Source organism: Camelina sativa, chromosome 19 (genome assembly GCF_000633955.1).
Source record: "Camelina sativa cultivar DH55 chromosome 19, Cs, whole genome shotgun sequence".
Lineage (NCBI taxonomy): Eukaryota > Viridiplantae > Streptophyta > Magnoliopsida > Brassicales > Brassicaceae > Camelina > Camelina sativa.
This window is the reverse complement of record NC_025703.1, coordinates 21,100,949-21,120,074: the sequence shown is the minus strand read 5'-3', so window position 1 is coordinate 21,120,074 and position 19,126 is coordinate 21,100,949. Positions and strand designations below refer to the sequence as shown.

Sequence of the window (19,126 nt, the reverse complement as noted above, 5' to 3'; positions counted from 1 at the left end):
ATGTCTAAGCTGTATCCATATATGACAGTCAAAAAGAGAAAAGAGTCACTAATTTACCTGGGAAAGAACCCATCCTGTATTATAATGCTTATGTGGAAGTTTCATATACATATCCAGTGCCTCCTGAACCATCCAGAAGCAGAGGAACACAATATATAAGCCTATATAAGTTCACCTCACCTTGCATTATTCAAGAGAACAACAATATGTCTACCTGACACCTGTACATGTACGAAAGTCTACACCCTTCTCCAAGTATCCTAAGGAGGCTTAAAATTTCCGAAACACCAATTGTGATTCTTTGGGCACTCATTGCTGTGCCCGCAGTCAACATTGTTTCGTCTTCTTGATCACAGAATTTAGCATCATTGGAGGCCATAGAACCAGTCGTTGAGGCAGTATTAGGCCTTGAATCATCAAAAGGTTCCCCACGAACTCCTAGCCAATTAGAATAACAACGCTTTGGGTATTACAAATATGCCGAAACCAAAATAGAAGGCATGATAATAATCACAACAAGCCAGATTTCAAACAAAATAGTGATCTAGTACATGAAATGTAACAAACCTTCATCTATGTTTTCATTTGCCCAGGAGTGTCCCTTCCGAAGTGTTACAGAACGAAGTGCTAAAGAACTCAATTTAGAACCTCCCAAATACTTGGAAGCGTTGCTCATATTTCCGCTTACTGTTGCAGCACTTGAATTAGTGTTTGCCCCTGAATCGGCAGACAGTCTCGAGCTCCGTCGTGGACCAGAATCAGAAAATAGCCTGCCAGAAATCTGCAAACAAAGGAGACATGCACTCACGGTAAGAAAGATAGTAGAGAAAATTTTATCCCGAGTACAAATCAGACTATTAAAGAGTAAAGTGAAAACTAAGTAGACCAGTAGAGATACTGTATGTGTATACTACCTTACGTAGCTTTCCTTCATCTACAAACTTTCTTCTGGGTGCTTGAAGAGTCGAGTTTACTGTGGACTTTGGAGAATTGTCAGTAATAAGGGAGTTTGGGTTTGCAACAGCCGGCTGAAAATTCCGGAAAAGTGGTGGTGGAGCTATACCGGACAGCTACAATTTCAAAAATACAAGAAAAAAACATGTAAAATCTCATTTACAGCTGTTATTATTCAGATAACTATAAAGGCTGATAAAAATGAAGTGCCAACCCAGAGACACAATAGCAGAATCAAGACCCCATTTTTTAACAGTGAAGATACAAACCATTCTTTTGGCATAAGAGATATAAAATAGCCGATGCATACAGTGTGAGATTAATACCCATGATGCATTAATCTCTTAAGTACTAAAGAATGTGGTGATCAACAGATGAACACGTAGTTGTACATTAAAAAAAGGAGTATGAAAATCGTGTGGCATTTACCTGTGCAGCCACTGGCGAAGGCGTATTATAGAATGACATATTCGAAACACCTCCATTAAGTCCATGAGAATGAAAATTTCCAGAGATATCTTTAAGGCCATGGTTTTGTGTGTGTTTAGACTGCCTTGGACTATAATCTTCAGAACTCGTGTTTTTAGTAGAAGTCGAATTACGTTCCTCATTGTACGTGTTTAAGCCGAGGGAAGTTGACAGTTGTTGCATGTACTGCTTTTGAATGGAGAGAGCAGCTGTTTCACCAAAAACTGCAGTTGCTTCCTCTGCAGCACCTGAAGAAGTTGAACGGAAAGAAAAGTGTTAGAGAGGCATAGCAACGGTGCCAAGTATGCAGAAAAGGTATTCTGTTCACCTAGTATACATAATTCCTCATATGCGGCCCAAAGTAGAGGGTCTATTGTCAAAGACTGTTTAAATTGTTGAGCAGCATTCTTCCTTCTATCAGTATACCTGAAAGGTCACTATTATATATGAGAAATCATCTCATCGAAGAGATTCAGAATCAAGAATAATTGCATAGAGAAAATAAAAAAAAAACAAACTTGTAAATAAGTCCAAGAAGGTAATGGCCAGATGCACCATTTGGGATCTGCACAATAACCAGAAGCCTGTTGTTATCTTAACTGAACTAAATCAATGAATAAGGTCCAGATACTGACACACTGTGCTTGTAAACTGAGATTCAATAAGCGAATAAAGGCAATATACCAGAGAACATTAAATACCTCCGCACCAGGTTCATTAACAGGACAGAGTGCAGATTCAGCTTCATTGAGAAGGTCCATCTGGAAGCATGATAACGCGAACAAGTACCGGGACTGAGCCATTTGTGTTCCTTTACACAATATCAAAACGAATATAAAGATGATCAAAATCACCTAACAAAAGAAGGCGCAAAATTCTGACTGAAAGGCTAACTAAACAAGCAACAAGTCAAGAAACCATGGCACGCACCCTTTAATAGATGATATGCACTGTAAGCTTGGTTATTCTGCAGGTAGCTGGTGGCTAATAGCTGCAAATTAACCTGTATAAGAGGAAAAGTCAGAAAGTGATTAAAGAAGAAGGCCTCAAAGGCTAGTCTTTTATTGACACGCTTCCTGAAGCTCACAATTTGAAAACCGCTACGAATGTTGAAACTATCCAGACAAGGCTAAATGAATAAATACTTTATCAGCTATTATTGAAGCTCTATAAACCCAAATTTTAACAAAGCTTGAGATAAGCCCAGAGACTTTCCTGTAACAGTTGACTCATAGCTAAAGTGCCAAGGATAATAAAAATTTAAACTTGGAATCATATATGGACAAAGTCATTTACTTCTGAAATCTAGAGAGAAGCAAACCTCAAATTGAAATTTTTCTAAAGACCAAAATCAGTAATGACTAATGAGCACAGCTACTAATAAAAACAAATTCAGCAAAAGAGAGAGAGAGAGAGAGAGAGAGAGAGAGAGTAAAAAAAACGAATTGACCCGCGAATCAATACACAGATCGCGAAGCAAAGGGATAAAAAGGTGAGAAACCAAAATCGATCTCGAAGAAGACACAGTGAAACTACCGAATTCGAAATCCAAAAAGAGATGCACTTTCGACGAATTCAAAGATACCCAGACGAATAAAAAACCCAAAAATCTCTATTTGACCGTTCCAACAGCTTCGATTTAACAGAATTTGAAAGAAATAGAGATAAAAGCAGAGAGAGAGTGAAAAGAAGAGGGCACCTCAGAGGGAAACTCAGCGCAGAGACGCTCGCACATGAAAATAGCATTCTTGTATACAAAATGACGAAGACTATTGTGTACACAGTCCACAAGCATAGCTTCCATAGTTGCCTTCCTTCCTCCAGAGAGAGAAGAGAGAGAAGAGAAGAGAAGAGAAGAGAGAGAAGAGAGGGTTTCTGTTTTTTTTTTCTGGGAATTAATTTATTTTCTTACCCTTTGGGATTTTTTTTTTCTGAAGTCGTGATTTCAAATTTTGAGGCGGCACGTGCGATGCTCTGTTTTTCAAACCTTTCGGCACGTGACAAAACCATAAAGCCTTGTTTTAAAAAAGTATAATGGGCCGAGTCTCTCTGCTTTTGGTCAGCTATTGGGCTTTGTAATTGACCCGTTTCTTTCTTGTTCAACAAACTTTCACCAACAGTATATAATTGGTTTAGGGTTTGTGTTGTTTACTTATTGGGGGCGGCGACCATGAAAACACAGCATCAGAGAGATGGAGACTTCAACGAGACAAACGTTGTAAACAGAAACACCGAAACGATTCCTCTAGATCTTACGATCGAGATACTCCAAAGGTTGCCAGCGGAATCTATTTTTCGATTTAGGTGCGTATCGAAGCAGTGGTGTTCCATTACACGTAGCCGATTTTTCATTGACTCTTTTATGTCTTTGTCTCTATCTCGACCACGTTTCCTCGTCTGCTGTGATGTTATTCAATACAATCCCAGTCGTAAGAATCGATTTCTCTGTTTATCGACGCCTCTTTTTCCTCAAGAATCATCAAACGATTCATCACTTATATCCAAACACGAAATGCTGGTCTCTAGAAACTCTCATGTTCAGTTCCTGGGCTTCTGCAGTTCTGTCCGTGGCATCATCTGTATATCTGTTGGGGAGCTTGGTCAGAGTCCTCCTTGTTTCTTGATATGGAATCCAACAACAAGACAAGTACTAAGGATTCCTAATGACCTGACCGGGATTGATCCCAAGTATGAGTATTGTTTTATGTACTTGGGATACGACACAAGGAAAGGTCAATACAAGATATTGCGCATCATGATGAGAGTGGGCGGCTTGGTCAAACATAATGTATGTACGTTGCAAGGAGATCAAATGCAATCTTCTTCTTTTTCATCTTGGAGGCACGTTGAATGTAATATCTCTTATGATCGTCATGACAGCCAAGTGTTATGCATCAATGGAGTTGTATATTATGCAGCTTCGGAAAAAATATCGAGCAGCAGCAACAGCTTTGTTATAGTGTGTTTTGATGTTGGGGTTGAACGGTTACTTTTCGTTGAAGCATCAAAAGAAAAAGAGAAGTTAGATCGTCTAAAACTAATAAACTACAAAGGGAAATTAGCCTTATTTTCTGTCAACAAGGTTATATTTTGTGTGCGCTTGATGATATTAAGAAGCAAATTTGGTTGACCAAGACTGGTCTTCTTTCTCCTTCTTTTTGTGATTCATACTGGAATCTCGAACTAATGAAAATCTGCGGCACCACTGATGCTGGAGAAATCTGTATTGTGTCGTCATTAGAAAAGGATGCTCCCGAGATTTTCTTCTATGACTTAGAGAAGAATAATTTCAGAAGAAGAGTTATAGTTGGAGGAATCGCAAATGAGTGTAAGCGTCATTCCGATACTTTTTGGTATTTGTCTAGATCATGTGACCATGTAGACAATATTATTTCTTTCTAGATTAATCGAAAGACTGTCTGATTATTTATATTCGGTTCCCTCTCACTCTTGAATGGTTGTGTAGTATGTTTATGACCATACTAAAGCAGGACTAGTTCGCATTTAATTAATTATATTATATTGTTGTGTACTAAAAGTCTGTATACTAGTGCTCTTAAGCATAAAACTCCACTATTATAAATTCATTGTTGATCTGCATTTTTTTTACTACATTCCTCAAAAACTTCGTACCATTATGATCTTCATCGCAGTATCTTACCCGTGCATACTATAATATATGCTCTATACGACAGTCCAAGTCTTTTCCCATACCAAAATATTTGTATTCACCGTCTGGAAGCCCGGTCCACGCTAATACTACACAACCATTCAGAAGTCTCAGTGGAAACTCTCGTCTTTGTTTATCACTAGACAGAGTATAGCCTCAAGCACTTTTCATGTATTCATAATCATCGATTTCAAGTGAAACAAGAGAGTGGGAACAATTTTTGGAAATAAAATTCATTTATTTGGTCTCTAATGATCTGATAATCACACGGCATGCGGATTTCAAAAATGTAAAAAGTCTCCCAAAAACTTGTCTTCCATATGCACATCCAGTTTAAAGAATTTCGAAACTATCAAGATTCATATCATGATATCATTATTAAAAAAATGTCTAATATAATTTTTAAATTTGACATAAACGTTAATTTCTTTTTTTTGTTAACAAATCACTGTGATGAGATATATGTTTGACAGCAAATTGGATACTACAATCATTGACAACCCACCGCTTTATCTCTAGACCTCGACTAATAAGTCGTTAAAAAAACAACTGATTCACTATATAATTTTCCTTTTATTTAACTAAATTCAAATAACACGTAACATCCGTGTTCATACAATCATACTTTACAAATATATATTTTGCTTTAACCCCTAATTAATTAGACTCTTCCTTGCAACGAAAATATCAAGATCTCGCACCAAGATGCCGTCTCTCTGATCCAGCTCATCCTCACCAAGATAATTCTCTTCCTTCAAGATGTCTTAGTTGCACAGCAATTGGCGAGAGTGCTGACGACAATTGGAATGATTGGCATTACTATTGCGACATCTGCAAGCTCGTGTTCCACGAAGGCTGTGACATCGTCCCGCTACGTCTGAGACATCCTTATCACCCCAACCACATTCTCTATACTACCCTTAGGTTTTCAGAATCCAATATCCATTCGTTTGAGGGCAATATCCCTCTTACGGTGTACTCACTTGCCTCTATGCTTGACCGAAACGTTGTTTATGAATCTAACAACGCTTGTGATTGGTGTGGCAAAAACCTCGGTAGTATATTTTATCGTTGTATTGAGTGTGATTTTCGTCTCGATTTGGATTGCATGAAGGAAGATCCTCCTTTTACTATCACAGACTCAGAGAGCCATCAACATCCTCTCACCTTATTTCCTAGACAAATTGAAGAACCTTGTAGTGCTTGTGGCTTGGGTGGAAACAAAGAGATAGGTTATGCTTGTGATCCATGTAACTATTTAGTCCACAAAAAATGTATCGTCTAATCACCACATGTCATAAATCCAAACACCTCATCAAGACCATCTCGCTGATAGTCCATGTCTTCCACCACCAACATCATTGTCATATGGAGTTACTCATGAAAGCAATTATGAGGATGTAACGGATGGAGAAGAACTCGATCGAGGTAATCAAAGAAGTGCACCGTAGTAATCAACCGAAGATATTGCGTTATTTGAAGAAGCTTTATCTGTGTGGTTAAAAGTTTGAAAAATGTGGTTACAATGTAACTCAAAAAAAAAAATCACTACAGAATTTTAACAAAAGACTAGATCGTTGCACATGTATATTTGTGGAAAGTTCGATATACGATAATCATTTCTGATGCTCATGACATGAACTGATGAACAGTGTGATTTGTAGCAATTAATTTCACCATTGTCAATCAGATAAATTTAAAAAGAATGATGAAAAACAAAGGTATTAATTATTAAATAAACAAAATGATAACAGTCGACAACATGTAAAGTATAAACTACAAAGCCCACAAGCTTTGATTAGTACAAAAGACGAATATTTCACTAAAGGGTTTCTACTTTCTTGTGTACAAGTAATTTAATTTGCCAATACCAGACGGTTAACCAAAAAAACATACAGTATCCCACATTTCAAACTAAACCGGCGTATACCACTAAAATCACCATCTGTTTCAAATTCCCAACTCTCGATAGTTCTCAGGTTAGCTTCCTGGGCAAGTTATAAGCCTTCTTCAGAAACTTAGTAGCAGACTCATCATAACGGTAACACAATACTCTTAAAAGTGTGTTTGGTTCTGTTGGACTCCACGGACCAGAAGTCGGCGGTAGTGGAAGCTTCCCTCTGTCAGAACCATGATTCTCGAGACACACAGCTTTAAAACGTTCAATCAAAGAGTCTGTATCAGTGCGCAGCAGCGGAAGTATACTCTTGACCGTCGTCGAAACCTTCTCGATTAAATCCAAAGGCAATCCGTCTCCATTTGACCAGAAAAGATCACACAGAAACTTGAAATCCTCCTCCACCACAGCAGAGTCTTGAACTGTGAAGCCACGTGATGGTCCACCTGCGAGGAGGACCAATAAGAACCCGTCGAAAGAAGCTCTCATGATGTCTGAAATGACTCTGGTTCTGACTCTGTCATGAACCGTTGAGGAGATGATCTCAAGGCACCGTTCGAGCTCTTGGAGAAACGCCTCGATCCTCGAGGAAGGAACTTCCCCGATATACAGACCATCCCAGAGAACGTAGCTCAGATCGTGGAAGACAATCTTGTAAGCAGTTGCTTCAGACAATTGCTGTATTCCTTTCGAGCAATGACCGATCGACTGTTCAAAGACTTTACCGTTACCATCCAAAGAAGCAACTTCGGAATCTGGGAGACGGTTCAGTGTTTTTCTCCCCGGTGATTCGATCTCTGTCCTAATATACTGCAGAGTGTTGATTCTGCAACAGAACTGAATTATTTCTGCCGAGTCATTACTCGACGCCGACTGTGATTTTCTCCTGTGAGAAGCTACCATTGGCTTCTCCTTTTTCTTAAATACACCATGTAGTCTCGACCCGACCGTGCATCTTGTTAAAGCAGGCAGAGCAGGTAGAAACGTATTCCGCGAGCCTAATCAATTCCATAAAGAAAAATAAAAAACTTCCATAAGTGAGAAATCAACAAAGCATTAGCTTCATCATTCAAAATACCAGATAATTGAATCTGCATACCACAGGAAGATTTCGCCTTTGATACGTAATGCTGCATACATTTGTCGAGACCTGACGTTAGCTCAGGAAGTAAAACTTGATGCATTAGTATTGGCAACAAGAAAAACGCTTCCAATGTCTCATCTACCATCCTCAGTACATCAACTGCAGAAGGAGCGATACCAAGTTTATTCGATCTAGGATTCCATACCTGCAATAGAAAGTTACACAACCAATCAATACACTCTTAAGGCAAAACCAAAAAGGAAAGATTTTTAAAGCCGTTAGCTACCTCTTGCTGGAGATTCCTGTCAATCCACTCCTTAAGCCTATCAACTCTAGTTTTGATCCATGATTTCACAAGGTTGCCAATAACGACTTCCGCTTCAAAAGGAGGCATCTCTCTAATAACTGATTTCCCGCCATCTTCACTATCTACTGCATCTTGAACTGCAATCTGCACCAGATCCTTCTCAAGCTTATCTGCAGCGGTGAGTACTCTTATAGCATCCGGCGTCAACTCAGTAATACCAGACACGAACTTCTTCAATTCAGTTCCGTAGCATGAATGAAGCGTAGCTGCAGCTACACCAGCTGCAAGAGGATGCCAGTTCTTTAAGATTGGACTAAATATCGCCTTCTCGTTGAAAGCTAAATGACCAATATCCTCTGCAAGAATCGCAAGAGCCGGAAGATTGCTAGTGTTCTGACGGGATTTTGATTTCTTGCTATGTTCCACCATCCTCTTTGTCTATTACAACCAAACAGTAGAAGAAAAACAAAACTACATAAATGGCCTCAAATACAAAATACAATCAACAAAAAAAAAGGGAAAATTAACAAACCTGTGAAAAAGCCATACGCAACGAAGATCTGATATAAGTATCGACACGATCACGCCCTGAATCAACATGCTTTTTTTTCCTCCTATATTCACTAGAAGTATCTTCACCAAGTACTTTAGCTACCAAAATCCCCAAAGAAACTGTAGTTTCAAGCGTCTCGACGTTATCAATGTTGAAAGTATCATGGTAAGCAAGAAGTCTCTTCTCAGCCCAATCCACAATCAAACTTAAAACAGAACCCAAGATCTTTGAATACACAGGATCATTCGTCTCCTTTGCGTCGTTCTCGATTTCGAGTATCAAGTTATGAGCAGCTACAAGCAAGTCATTCTCCACTTGCCCAGTTGTAACATACCGATTAAACAACACCCAGAGAAAACAAACGTTGTGAATCATCTGATTCATACCCAAGACAGGCCATGTTTTCTTCACAAGCTCCAAAACTTCATCTACCTCTTCAACGATCAACAACTCATCGTTCACATCAAAACAAGACTCTAAAAGCATTTTATAGATTCTAAGATTCAGGGGAAACCCATCAGCCCAATGACAAGTCTCGGAACCAATCCCATTGTTGTCAGACCGACTAGCAAGAGACATTACTAAACTCCTAAGATTCTGCGTCTCCCCTGTAATCTTCCCGGTATCTAACGGCCTCTCGAGACCTGACCTGATGATCTGCTTAAGCTGTTGAACAGATTTATCTGATTTAGTTAACGGCACACAAGGATATAATATCAGACCGGCTTCAAGAAGCTTCAAGTTTCTTCTCTGCCATGATTCATACTCTTCCTGATCTGGAAAATCTGAAGCTTTGAGCTGTTGCAGAAGCTCAAGAGGTAACACCAACATCTCCACACGCCTCCCAAGCTACAATCAAACCCACATATGCCAAAGCTCAATCCCAACTCTTCTTAGGGGAAATATAAAAATGCTACCTTTTTACATACAATGAGAAACGTACCTGACCAGAAGCGATCCTAAGAAGAGCTCTACGAATCCTTGAATCGATCTGTTCAGAAATTCGCATCTGTAACCGAACCAACTCACCGACCGTGACGGATTTCTTACTCCGATCAGGTTGACCAGACGATGCTCCTCCTCCGCCGTCTCCGTCACCGTTTCGTTTCTTCATCCCTAAGGCCTTCTTCACCTTACTAGCAGCTGTAGACGTCAGAGATCTATGAAGCGACGGCGATGGAGATAAACAAGCCGTCGGGACACCGTTGCTCCGATCAGATTTGGGGGATTGAGGGGTGTAAGTGAGGGGACGACTTCCGGTGGTCCGGCAAGCAGCGGCTAAGATCTCGTAAGCGGATTCACGGAGCTCCGAATCAGATAAATTAGGAGCTGGATCGCCAAATGGGGAAGGTAACAACGATTCCATTTTTCCACTTGGAATTTTTGGATCAAAGTAAAAAGCGACAAGAGAATATATACTCAAAAACCCTTCCCTGATTTAACAAAAATAAAATTAAACCTTTGTTTTTGGGGGGATGATCAGAATCAGAAAGAAGCGACAAGAGAATATTTTGCGGAAACGATTAGATCAAAGGTAAGAAGAAGAAGAAACAATCACTGATTCATCACCAAAATGTACAAAGAAACAGACAAAACTGTACAGAGAGATGAAGTATTAAACTTTACTATTTGTTTGTTTTTTTTTTTTTTTTTTTTTGAAGGACAAAAAAAATTATAAACTAAAAAAGATGAAGAATTTGGTGATGCTCAGATAATGATTCTTGCTTGAGGTTAAAGACTGAATGATTTTGAAAGAAGAAAAGCAGACAAAAGTACAAAGCAGATGACAAGGGAATTAGTGAGAAGAAGATTTGAGACAGGTGTTTGTCTTTGGGTACCTAATAATGCACATGTTCGGAATTGTATTTGTATGTAATTGTGTATTTTCCCTTTCTTTTAGTTTTATTTGATTTTTGTTTTTCTAAGGCAAGATAATTAATTAATATTAGTAGAATAGTATAGATTAGGGAGTGTCATTACTGTTAGAAAGAAAGGAAAATGTTATAGTGGGAAATAAAATATATAAGGGGGGTAATCAGTCTCATTCGTTGAAGCTTGGAAGAGATCAAATGTGTTTTCATCTAATTACTTCCTTTATTTGCATATTGATATATGACATATAAACTAGATTTTTTAAATTAAAAAAAAGTTTTTTTTGTCAATAAAAGAATCAGCTTGAACGAACCAATTAGAGGGAAAATTATGTACAAATAAAACATGATGCGGAGACACACGCACATGGTGTGCTAAAGAATCCATTCGTACATTAGCATGGCGAGAAACATAAAGCAAAGAGAAGGAAGAAAACTCCTCCTTGTCCATCTGAATATCGTCGAGGTATGTTGCGAAAGCTGGCCAATCAGTATAAGAAGAAACCATCTTCACCAAGTCTGAGTAGTCGGTAAGGAAAACCATATCCTGGAAGTCATGTTCAATCATGCATTGCATCGCCTAGAGGAAGGCTTCAACTTCGGCATATAACGGGGATAAACTTCGCCGGAAATTTGTTGCTCCAAGCACCGGTGGCGATCCTTGTGACGAGGTACATCACCATCCTGCACCTGCAAAAACATCAGTCGCCTTCCAAGAGCCGTCAACATAACATCTATGTCCCGTAAACACCGGGGGAAGCGATATGCCCTCGTAAGGCCCAGACGGTGGACGCGTAGGGGTGGAGGGAATCTCTTCCCCCTCGTCATCCACCTGAGCCTTCTGCCAAGTCAACACCTCGCCTTCCTCCACCCAGACAACCTCATCCGGGCGTTCCACCTGAATCTCGAAAACATGTGCATTCCGATCTTTCCAAATGTACCACATCAGCCAAGGAAAGGCTAAAACCTGTGAACCCGGACCTTTAGGATCTAGAAAATGATCGACATTAGCATACACAGACCCCGTCGGAAAGAGATGTGGCCCCACTGGTACATGGGCTAAAGCCCAGACTTGTCGGGCCGGCGGACACAAAATGACCTTGGACATCCAAACGTTTTGTCTCATACCCATATTTGACCGTATATTTCCCAGTTTTAGTAAAGTGCCATCCTAAATAATCTTCCTTTGAGCAACTACTTAGAAGTATAGCCTCTATCAGAGCGACATCCACGGGACCAAAATGCTGAGTGAGCAGATCCTTACGCCAAAAATTCGTTTGACGATCCATTAAATGGGGTAACCGGAGAGTTGGGTCCTAAAAGGACCGTTACTTAAGGCTGGTCTCGGGAATTGAGCCGGAATTCAGGGATCACTCCATATAGAAATGGAGGTCCCTGAGCCAACCCGTGTAATAAGCTCTTTGTTCACCAGAGAGCGAACAGAGACGATGCTCCTCCACCCATACGAGGGTGAATAAGATCGTATTGGATCTATAGGATCTGAGTTCCGATAATACCTACTTTTAAAAACCCTGGCAAACAAAGAGTCCGAATAATCTATCAGTCTCCACAACTGCTTAACCAGCAAAACCGTGTTAAAATCATCAACACTCTTGAAACCCAAACCACCCAACTGTTTGCTGCAACAGAGCCTCTTCCAAGCGATCCAATGCATACCCCCTGCCTGTTCATTCGTACTCCACCAGAAATTTGCCACTGTACTAGTCAGTTTAGATGTGTTAGTCTTTGGCAGATGATAACAAGACATCACAAAAGTTGGGATAGTCGTCGCGATAGACTTAATCATCACCTCTTTTCTCTCTTTTGAGAGTAACCACGCTGACCAGCCGATCGTGCGACTCTGCAAGCGATCTCTAACAAAAGAAAAAACCTTAGTCTTTAGTCTTTGACCCCAAATTAAAAAAAAAAAAATTGTTAACCAGCATATAGTGATTCAAGTGAGATTCGAACTAGATTTAATTAAGAAGCTCATCCTTTGAAATGGACGGACCTATATGTCACTCCCTAATCTATACTATTGTACTAGTATTAATTAATTTTATTTCCTTTTTAAAAAAACAAAAATCAAATAAAATTAAAAGAAAGGGATATACAATTTACATACAAGATGATGATGATACAAATACAATTCAGAACATGGGAATTAGGTACAAACACCTGTCACAAATAGACCTGTATATGTCGTTAGACCTAGTTGAACACAAAAGTTTGTACCATTATGAGTTCTAGAGTTCATATTTGGTGGAAATTTTCAATATCTTCTTCACACGTCAAATTTATTAAGGTTTGACACCATTTTCACACGGTATGAACAAGTACCAATTCAACTAAAATTTTAGGCTATTTTTTTTTTGGGTCAAGTAACGAGATATTCTTTAATATGGCCATGTGGTGCGGCGGTTGTTGACCATTGTTTAATTATTCTTCTAATCATATGCTTCTGTTCCTTCGTGTTCAAATAGCTACAACACAAAAAATAATAACAAGAATCATTGCATTTGGGAATCATTTGAAGTTTTCCAATTTTACTTTAAAACAATATTTTATTTGTTCGAGAGCTTGCTTAAAGAAAAACACAATTGACCCATTTTGTATTCAGAGGTTTTGATCAATATTACATTTTTTCATTTTACTTAAAACAATATATAATTGATTCGAGACCTTGCTTAAAGAAAAACACAATTGACCCATTTGTATAATTGTATTCACAGGTTTTGATCAATATTACATGTTTTTTACACAATGATAACATATTTCACACATGTTTAAAAAACTAAGTAAATTTTTATTTTACTCTTTTCAATATATTAATTAAAAAATTATATAAGCAAAATATTATAAATAAAAAATAAATTTAATCTTTAAAACTGTATTGAAAATATAAAACAACACTCAAACAAAATAATAAAATCTGAAAATGACAATTTTGTGTGTGAGAGAGAGAGCATCATTTTGGTTTACTGTTTAATCAAGTATCTTGATCCAAAATTCCTTTTTATTGAATTTAACTTATTAGTCATTTATTATTTAAATCATATATGTAGAGTTTAAGTTTTTTTTTTTTTTTGTGTGTAAAATATCTCAAAATGACATTCGGTTAAGCTACTTACATGCAACAACTTATATATCTATGCACCGTACAGTGCATCCATAAACCATTTGTTTGGCAACATGAAGTCAATCTTTCATGTAGCATATCCTGCACCAACTTTTGTGTGCAATATTTATTTGTGGGTGTGCATTTTAATAACATGTTACACAGAAATTATTTTGTAAGTTTTTGCCGAGTGTGGGTTGAACTGCTAGGAACAAAGCTCAAACAAGAACCAATACTTCGAGTGTGGGTCTATCAAAGGTTTCGTTCTACTTCGAGTCTTTTGTTATAGGTTTTATGCTACCTTGAGTCTTTTGTTCCACTTCGAGTCTATTAAAACTTTTGTTCTACTATTAGTTTCTAATTTAGGTTATGGAAGACAATATTTTTGTTTTATTTTAAGATTTCAATTCATTAATCATTTGTTATGTACATGTCATTTATTGTAGAAATTATTGTCATTTTTTCTTAAATAAAAAATTAATATCCAAATAAATCTGTATAACTTAAATTATATTTGGGTTAATTTAAGTTAATTTTTTTTTGATCCAAACAACTTAGACCTGATCTAAAAACCTTAAAACTTGATCTAAATTATAATTGGATTGATTTTGATACAATATTTCTTAACATAAAAAAACTAAACCTAAACCAAATCTTAGAATAAACCAAAGAAATTACACTCAAAGATTTTAGATTTTGTAGATATCGGTGATTTTGATCAAAGGAGATGAGAGAGAATTATTATTTTTGGTATTTTGTTTTATTTCATAATATAAGGAGAAGCGTGTGACTACAAATATATGATATTAAAAAGATTGCAAACAAACAACACAAATTTAAAAAGTCGGCAATTCCTTCGTTCATCTCATCCGAAATTTTCCGGTTGTCGCTACTTATTCGACAAGGCTAAAACCTTACTTCCTCAGGAGTTCAGTTGAATTAATGAATGAAATTGTGATAGTTGTTATAAAAAATATTTATATGCCAAAAAAACACTCCATTTAACCCGTACCTTAATCCATTGTTTATTATTATTATTATTATTATTAATACTCAATATTAATCCAACTATTTTTGCTTTACTATGTAAATAAAAAACTTACATCACAATTTGTTATACAAAATATTTTTTTTGGTTTGTTCAAATATTTGGTTTGGGTTTAATTTGTTTTTTTGATGTTAAGAAATATTGTACGAAAATTAATCCAAATATAATTTAGATTAAGTTTCAAGGGTTTAGATCATGTATAAGTTGTTTGGATCATAAAACAATTAACCAAACTAACCCAAATATAATTTAAGTTATACATATTACTTTGGAAATCTTTATATACTTATTTAAGGAATGTTCTTAAAAAGTTAACCCTATTTTCATGTGATATATTACAAAAAAATATTATTATATTTTAATCAATTTAAAAACTAACAAAAGAAAAATGACAATAATGTCTACTTCAGCGGAAAAAATTTGTTAAATTGTGACCAACACAGGGGTAGACATTATTGTCATTTTTTCAAAAATAAAAACTTAATATCCAAACTAATCTATATAACTTAAATTAGATTTGGGAGTTTGTTTTAAAAACAAGTGGGCTTTATTCGGCCCTTTTATGTTTTGATCTTTCACAAATTCGACCCCATAGTTTTGACCTACCACATTCAATACCTGTGGAGTGTGGATGAGTCTTGTCTAAGACTAAAACCTTCGTATGCTCTGCGACGCTCTGTTTTCTCCGGCAATGTCGTTGAAACTCAACAACACCCTTTTTCCAATTTTCGCGCCATCTCTATTTCCTAAGCCGAACACAAGAGCACCCAGTGAGATCCGATTCTCTAGGTGGGGCAACGCTAATGCCGAGCGGTTCGAGCAGCGTCGCCGGAGCCAAGAAGAACTTGAGGCTGAGATCCGTCGCGACCGCCGATTCGATGCCGCTACTAAAATCGTCCATACACACGACTCCGAAGCTGCAGCTTCAGAGCCTAAAACTTCGCCGTTTAGATCAAGAGGCACTCCTTCACTTCCGTCTGCTCGTTCGATTCCGGGTCGAAGATCCAAATACTCCAAACCCGATTCAGGACCCAATAAACCCAAGAACAAACCTAGAGTACCCGATTCGCCGCCGCAGTTAGACGCTAAGGCGGAGGTTAAGCTAAGCGAAGACGGGTTATCTTACGTCATCAATGGAGCTCCTTTTGAATTCAAGTACAGTTACACGGAGACGCCAAAGGTTAAGCCTTTGAAGCTTCGTGAGCCTGCTTACGCGCCTTTTGGGCCTACGACTATGGGAAGGCCATGGACTGGTCGTGCTCCGCTTCCTCAGTCGCAGAAGACGCCGAGAGAGTTCGATTCTTTCCGATTGCCTCCGGTGGGAAAGAAAGGGGTTAAACCGGTGCAGAAACCGGGTCCTTTTCGACCCGGGGTAGGTCCGAGGTATGTTTACACCAAGGAGGAGATTTTAGGGGAACCATTGACTAAGGAAGAGATTAGAGAGCTGGTCACTTCTTGCTTGAAGACAACTAGGCAATTGAATATGGGTATAATAAAGCTCGATACTTTTTGTTGATGATCAAAATTAGTATCTATGGAAGCTCAGGTAGTTAGAGTAGGCGAAGATATAATATCAAGTTTTTGTCTTTTCTCAGGCAGAGATGGCTTGACGCATAACATGCTGAACAACATACATGATTTATGGAAGCGGCGAAGGGTTTGTAAGATTAAATGCAAAGGAGTTTGTACAGTCGACATGGATAATGTTTGCGAGCAATTAGAGGTTTCTCCTTGGATCTGTTTTGTTTATATTAGTAGACAATACATGGATCATACTTCTTCGATATGTTGTGTTCGTTCTTCATGAAGTTTTGATGAATTGGCAGGAGAAAATTGGAGGGAAGGTGATATATAGAAGAGGAGGTGTGCTTTTCCTATTCCGTGGCAGAAACTATAACCACAGGACAAGACCGCGGTTCCCTCTTATGTTGTGGAAGCCTGTAGCACCTGTTTATCCAAAGCTGATTCAACAAGTGCCTCAGGGTTTAACTCACCAGGAAGCTACCGAGATGAGGAGGAAAGGACGAGAGCTCATGCCCATATGTAAGCTAGGTAAGCATCTGGATAGCAATAATCTTGATATGGTAGTTTTTCTTCAAGACCCGAGAATGTTAACTCTACCATGTGTTGGGTTGGGGGTCATGTAGGAAAAAATGGTGTGTATTGTGACCTTGTGAAAAATGTGAAAGAAGCATTTGAAGTTTGTGAATTGGTTCGGATCGACTGTCAAGGGATGAAAGGCAGTGATTTTAGGAAAATAGGTGCAAAACTCAAGGTTTGCTATATTTTTTTTTCATATGTGTGTTTTTAATTTTAAATCTTTGTGTTTACAGCCTCGTTATTGAACGCGGTGGTTATGTTATGGCTCACTTTGCAGGATCTTGTTCCATGTGTTCTCATATCTTTTCAAAACGAGCAGATCCTTATCTGGAGAGGACGGGAATGGAAATCGTCTCTCACAACTCCGAATAAAAAGGATGATTACCTTAGAGATATCGAAGTTGATACTGATACTGCCTTGCCGGAAGAGGATGAACCATCGGTGTCTCCAAACCAGACTCAAACTGTGACCCAGGACTCTCCACTGGATTCTATGGAATTGCAAAATGATCCAGATGGTCATGATTTGAGCCCTTCAACAGTAGATTTCTCGGCGATGGAAGGCACAAGCAGTTCTATACAGAGCTTGTCTACAGATGTAACTGAGCTAACTGCAGATAGTTCTCTTGGAGACGATCAAGAACCTGAACACGAGCCAGAAAGATCAGAAGAGGTCAGCAAACAAAGCATTGAAAGAGTTCTGAATCTGATGAAACAAGCTGTAGAGAGCGGGACTGCACTTGTGTTAGACAGTACTGAGCTGGACGCAGACACAGTCTTTGCAAAAACTGTCGCCTTTTCGACTGTAGCTGCACCGGGACCAGTTTTCCAGCATGGATTGAGAAAACAGCCAATGGTTAAGAAGCAGGAAAACCGAAACTTGGAGGCAAAGACGAGTAATGTTGTGGTAACTAGGAAGAAAGAAGTTGCCGTGAGTGTGAAAAGAGAGGAGAAGAAGAAAATTGATGAGTTTGACGAAGATTACAGAGAAGTGATACCTCATGGAAAATTGAAGGTCGATGAACTAGCTAAACTACTTTCATAAGGAATTATATGTATTTGTTTTTTTGTAGTGTATAATGTGAGCTATACATCATTGTAAAAGGTGTAATTTTAAGAGAAATTAGATAAATATATCTTGGATTTATGAAATGCGATTTTGGAATACGAATTTGGAATACAATCAATAGTTTTTTCCTAAATTCAGATATTCCTACTAGAAAGACAACATAAAGTCCTAACCAAAATTATATCAATTATTAGGGAGATTATATCAACATAAAGACTCATATGTTTAAGCCTTCTTCTGGTTTCTTCTTCTTCTTCTTCTTCTTGTCTTGTGCTCCTCCCTCACCTTCACCTGCTCGCTTCCTCTTCCAGTATTGTGCTCCCTCTTTCTTACCTTCTTCACCTTCACCCTTTTCCTGGCCTTCACCTTCACCGCTCTTCTGGGCCGGTCCAATCAATTTTGGTAGCCTGAAGCCAAAAAAAAATTTATGGACCCTTTTATAATTTGTTGTAATAATGTATATATATTTTCTTTAAAAATTACAATTCTAATTAATTTTTAAATCAAATGACAGAAAACAAGCAATAAAAGAAAAAAAAACGAATATGTGTATACAACAAAAGAAAATTTTAAAATATGTGGTCTTAAAAAAAATATTTTAATTAAAACATCTTATTGTTAAAAAGATTTTTGAACTTTTAAAGTAATATTTATAAAACGCAATACATTATGTGGCATTAACAAACTCAAAACAAAAAAATATGGTCCTAAGCCTGGGCTTAGCCCGCTGGTTCTATGGGTCGGACCTTTCAAGATCAGGCTTAGCTTTTCTAGCTAAATCTTTCAGCACTCTAGCTGGACTTCGTCTTCTTCTTATTCGGCCTTATTTTTGGTTGGCACTAGCTATAAGTTCACCTTGGGCTTCGTCGTTGTAAGCTAAATACACTTGAAAACCTCTTTTCTAGAGAGCATAAATAATTTTGGTGAAATCTTTGTCGCTTGAAACGTGAAGAATGGGACAAGGTGGAAGTCTGTCACAAACATACT

At 38.0% G+C, this 19,126-nt stretch overlaps 3 protein-coding genes across 3 annotated transcripts in view; 1 reads left to right on the top strand and 2 right to left on the bottom strand.

Annotated features, from left to right (window-relative positions):
• The window catches only part of LOC104766841 (cell division cycle protein 27 homolog B-like), a 6,406-nt gene extending 3,085 nt beyond the window's left edge, over positions 1-3,321 (bottom strand). The window contains exons 1-10 of the mRNA XM_010490808.1: positions 3,122-3,321; positions 2,353-2,425; positions 2,124-2,233; positions 1,941-1,987; positions 1,751-1,848; positions 1,384-1,670; positions 915-1,070; positions 568-781; positions 215-438; positions 58-123 (exon numbers count right to left, since the gene is read on the bottom strand). Of these exons, the coding sequence (XP_010489110.1) occupies positions 58-123; positions 215-438; positions 568-781; positions 915-1,070; positions 1,384-1,670; positions 1,751-1,848; positions 1,941-1,987; positions 2,124-2,233; positions 2,353-2,425; positions 3,122-3,226 (1,380 nt within the window). The 5' untranslated portion in view covers positions 3,227-3,321. The remainder of the gene's footprint in view (positions 1-57; positions 124-214; positions 439-567; positions 782-914; positions 1,071-1,383; positions 1,671-1,750; positions 1,849-1,940; positions 1,988-2,123; positions 2,234-2,352; positions 2,426-3,121) is intronic.
• Positions 6,799-10,773, bottom strand: LOC104766839. The gene is made up of 5 exons (XM_010490806.2): positions 9,877-10,773; positions 8,913-9,782; positions 8,360-8,818; positions 8,089-8,278; positions 6,799-7,987 (listed from the first exon to the last, which is right to left on the bottom strand). Exons 1-5 carry the CDS (start codon positions 10,297-10,299, stop codon positions 7,068-7,070), a joined length of 2,862 nt encoding a protein of 953 aa, XP_010489108.1. The 5' UTR covers positions 10,300-10,773; the 3' UTR covers positions 6,799-7,067.
• LOC104766838 (CRS2-associated factor 1, chloroplastic) lies at positions 15,575-18,237 on the top strand. The gene is made up of 5 exons (XM_010490805.2): positions 15,575-16,457; positions 16,566-16,693; positions 16,797-17,022; positions 17,118-17,245; positions 17,348-18,237. Exons 1-5 carry the CDS (start codon positions 15,632-15,634, stop codon positions 18,113-18,115), a joined length of 2,076 nt encoding a protein of 691 aa, XP_010489107.1. The 5' UTR covers positions 15,575-15,631; the 3' UTR covers positions 18,116-18,237.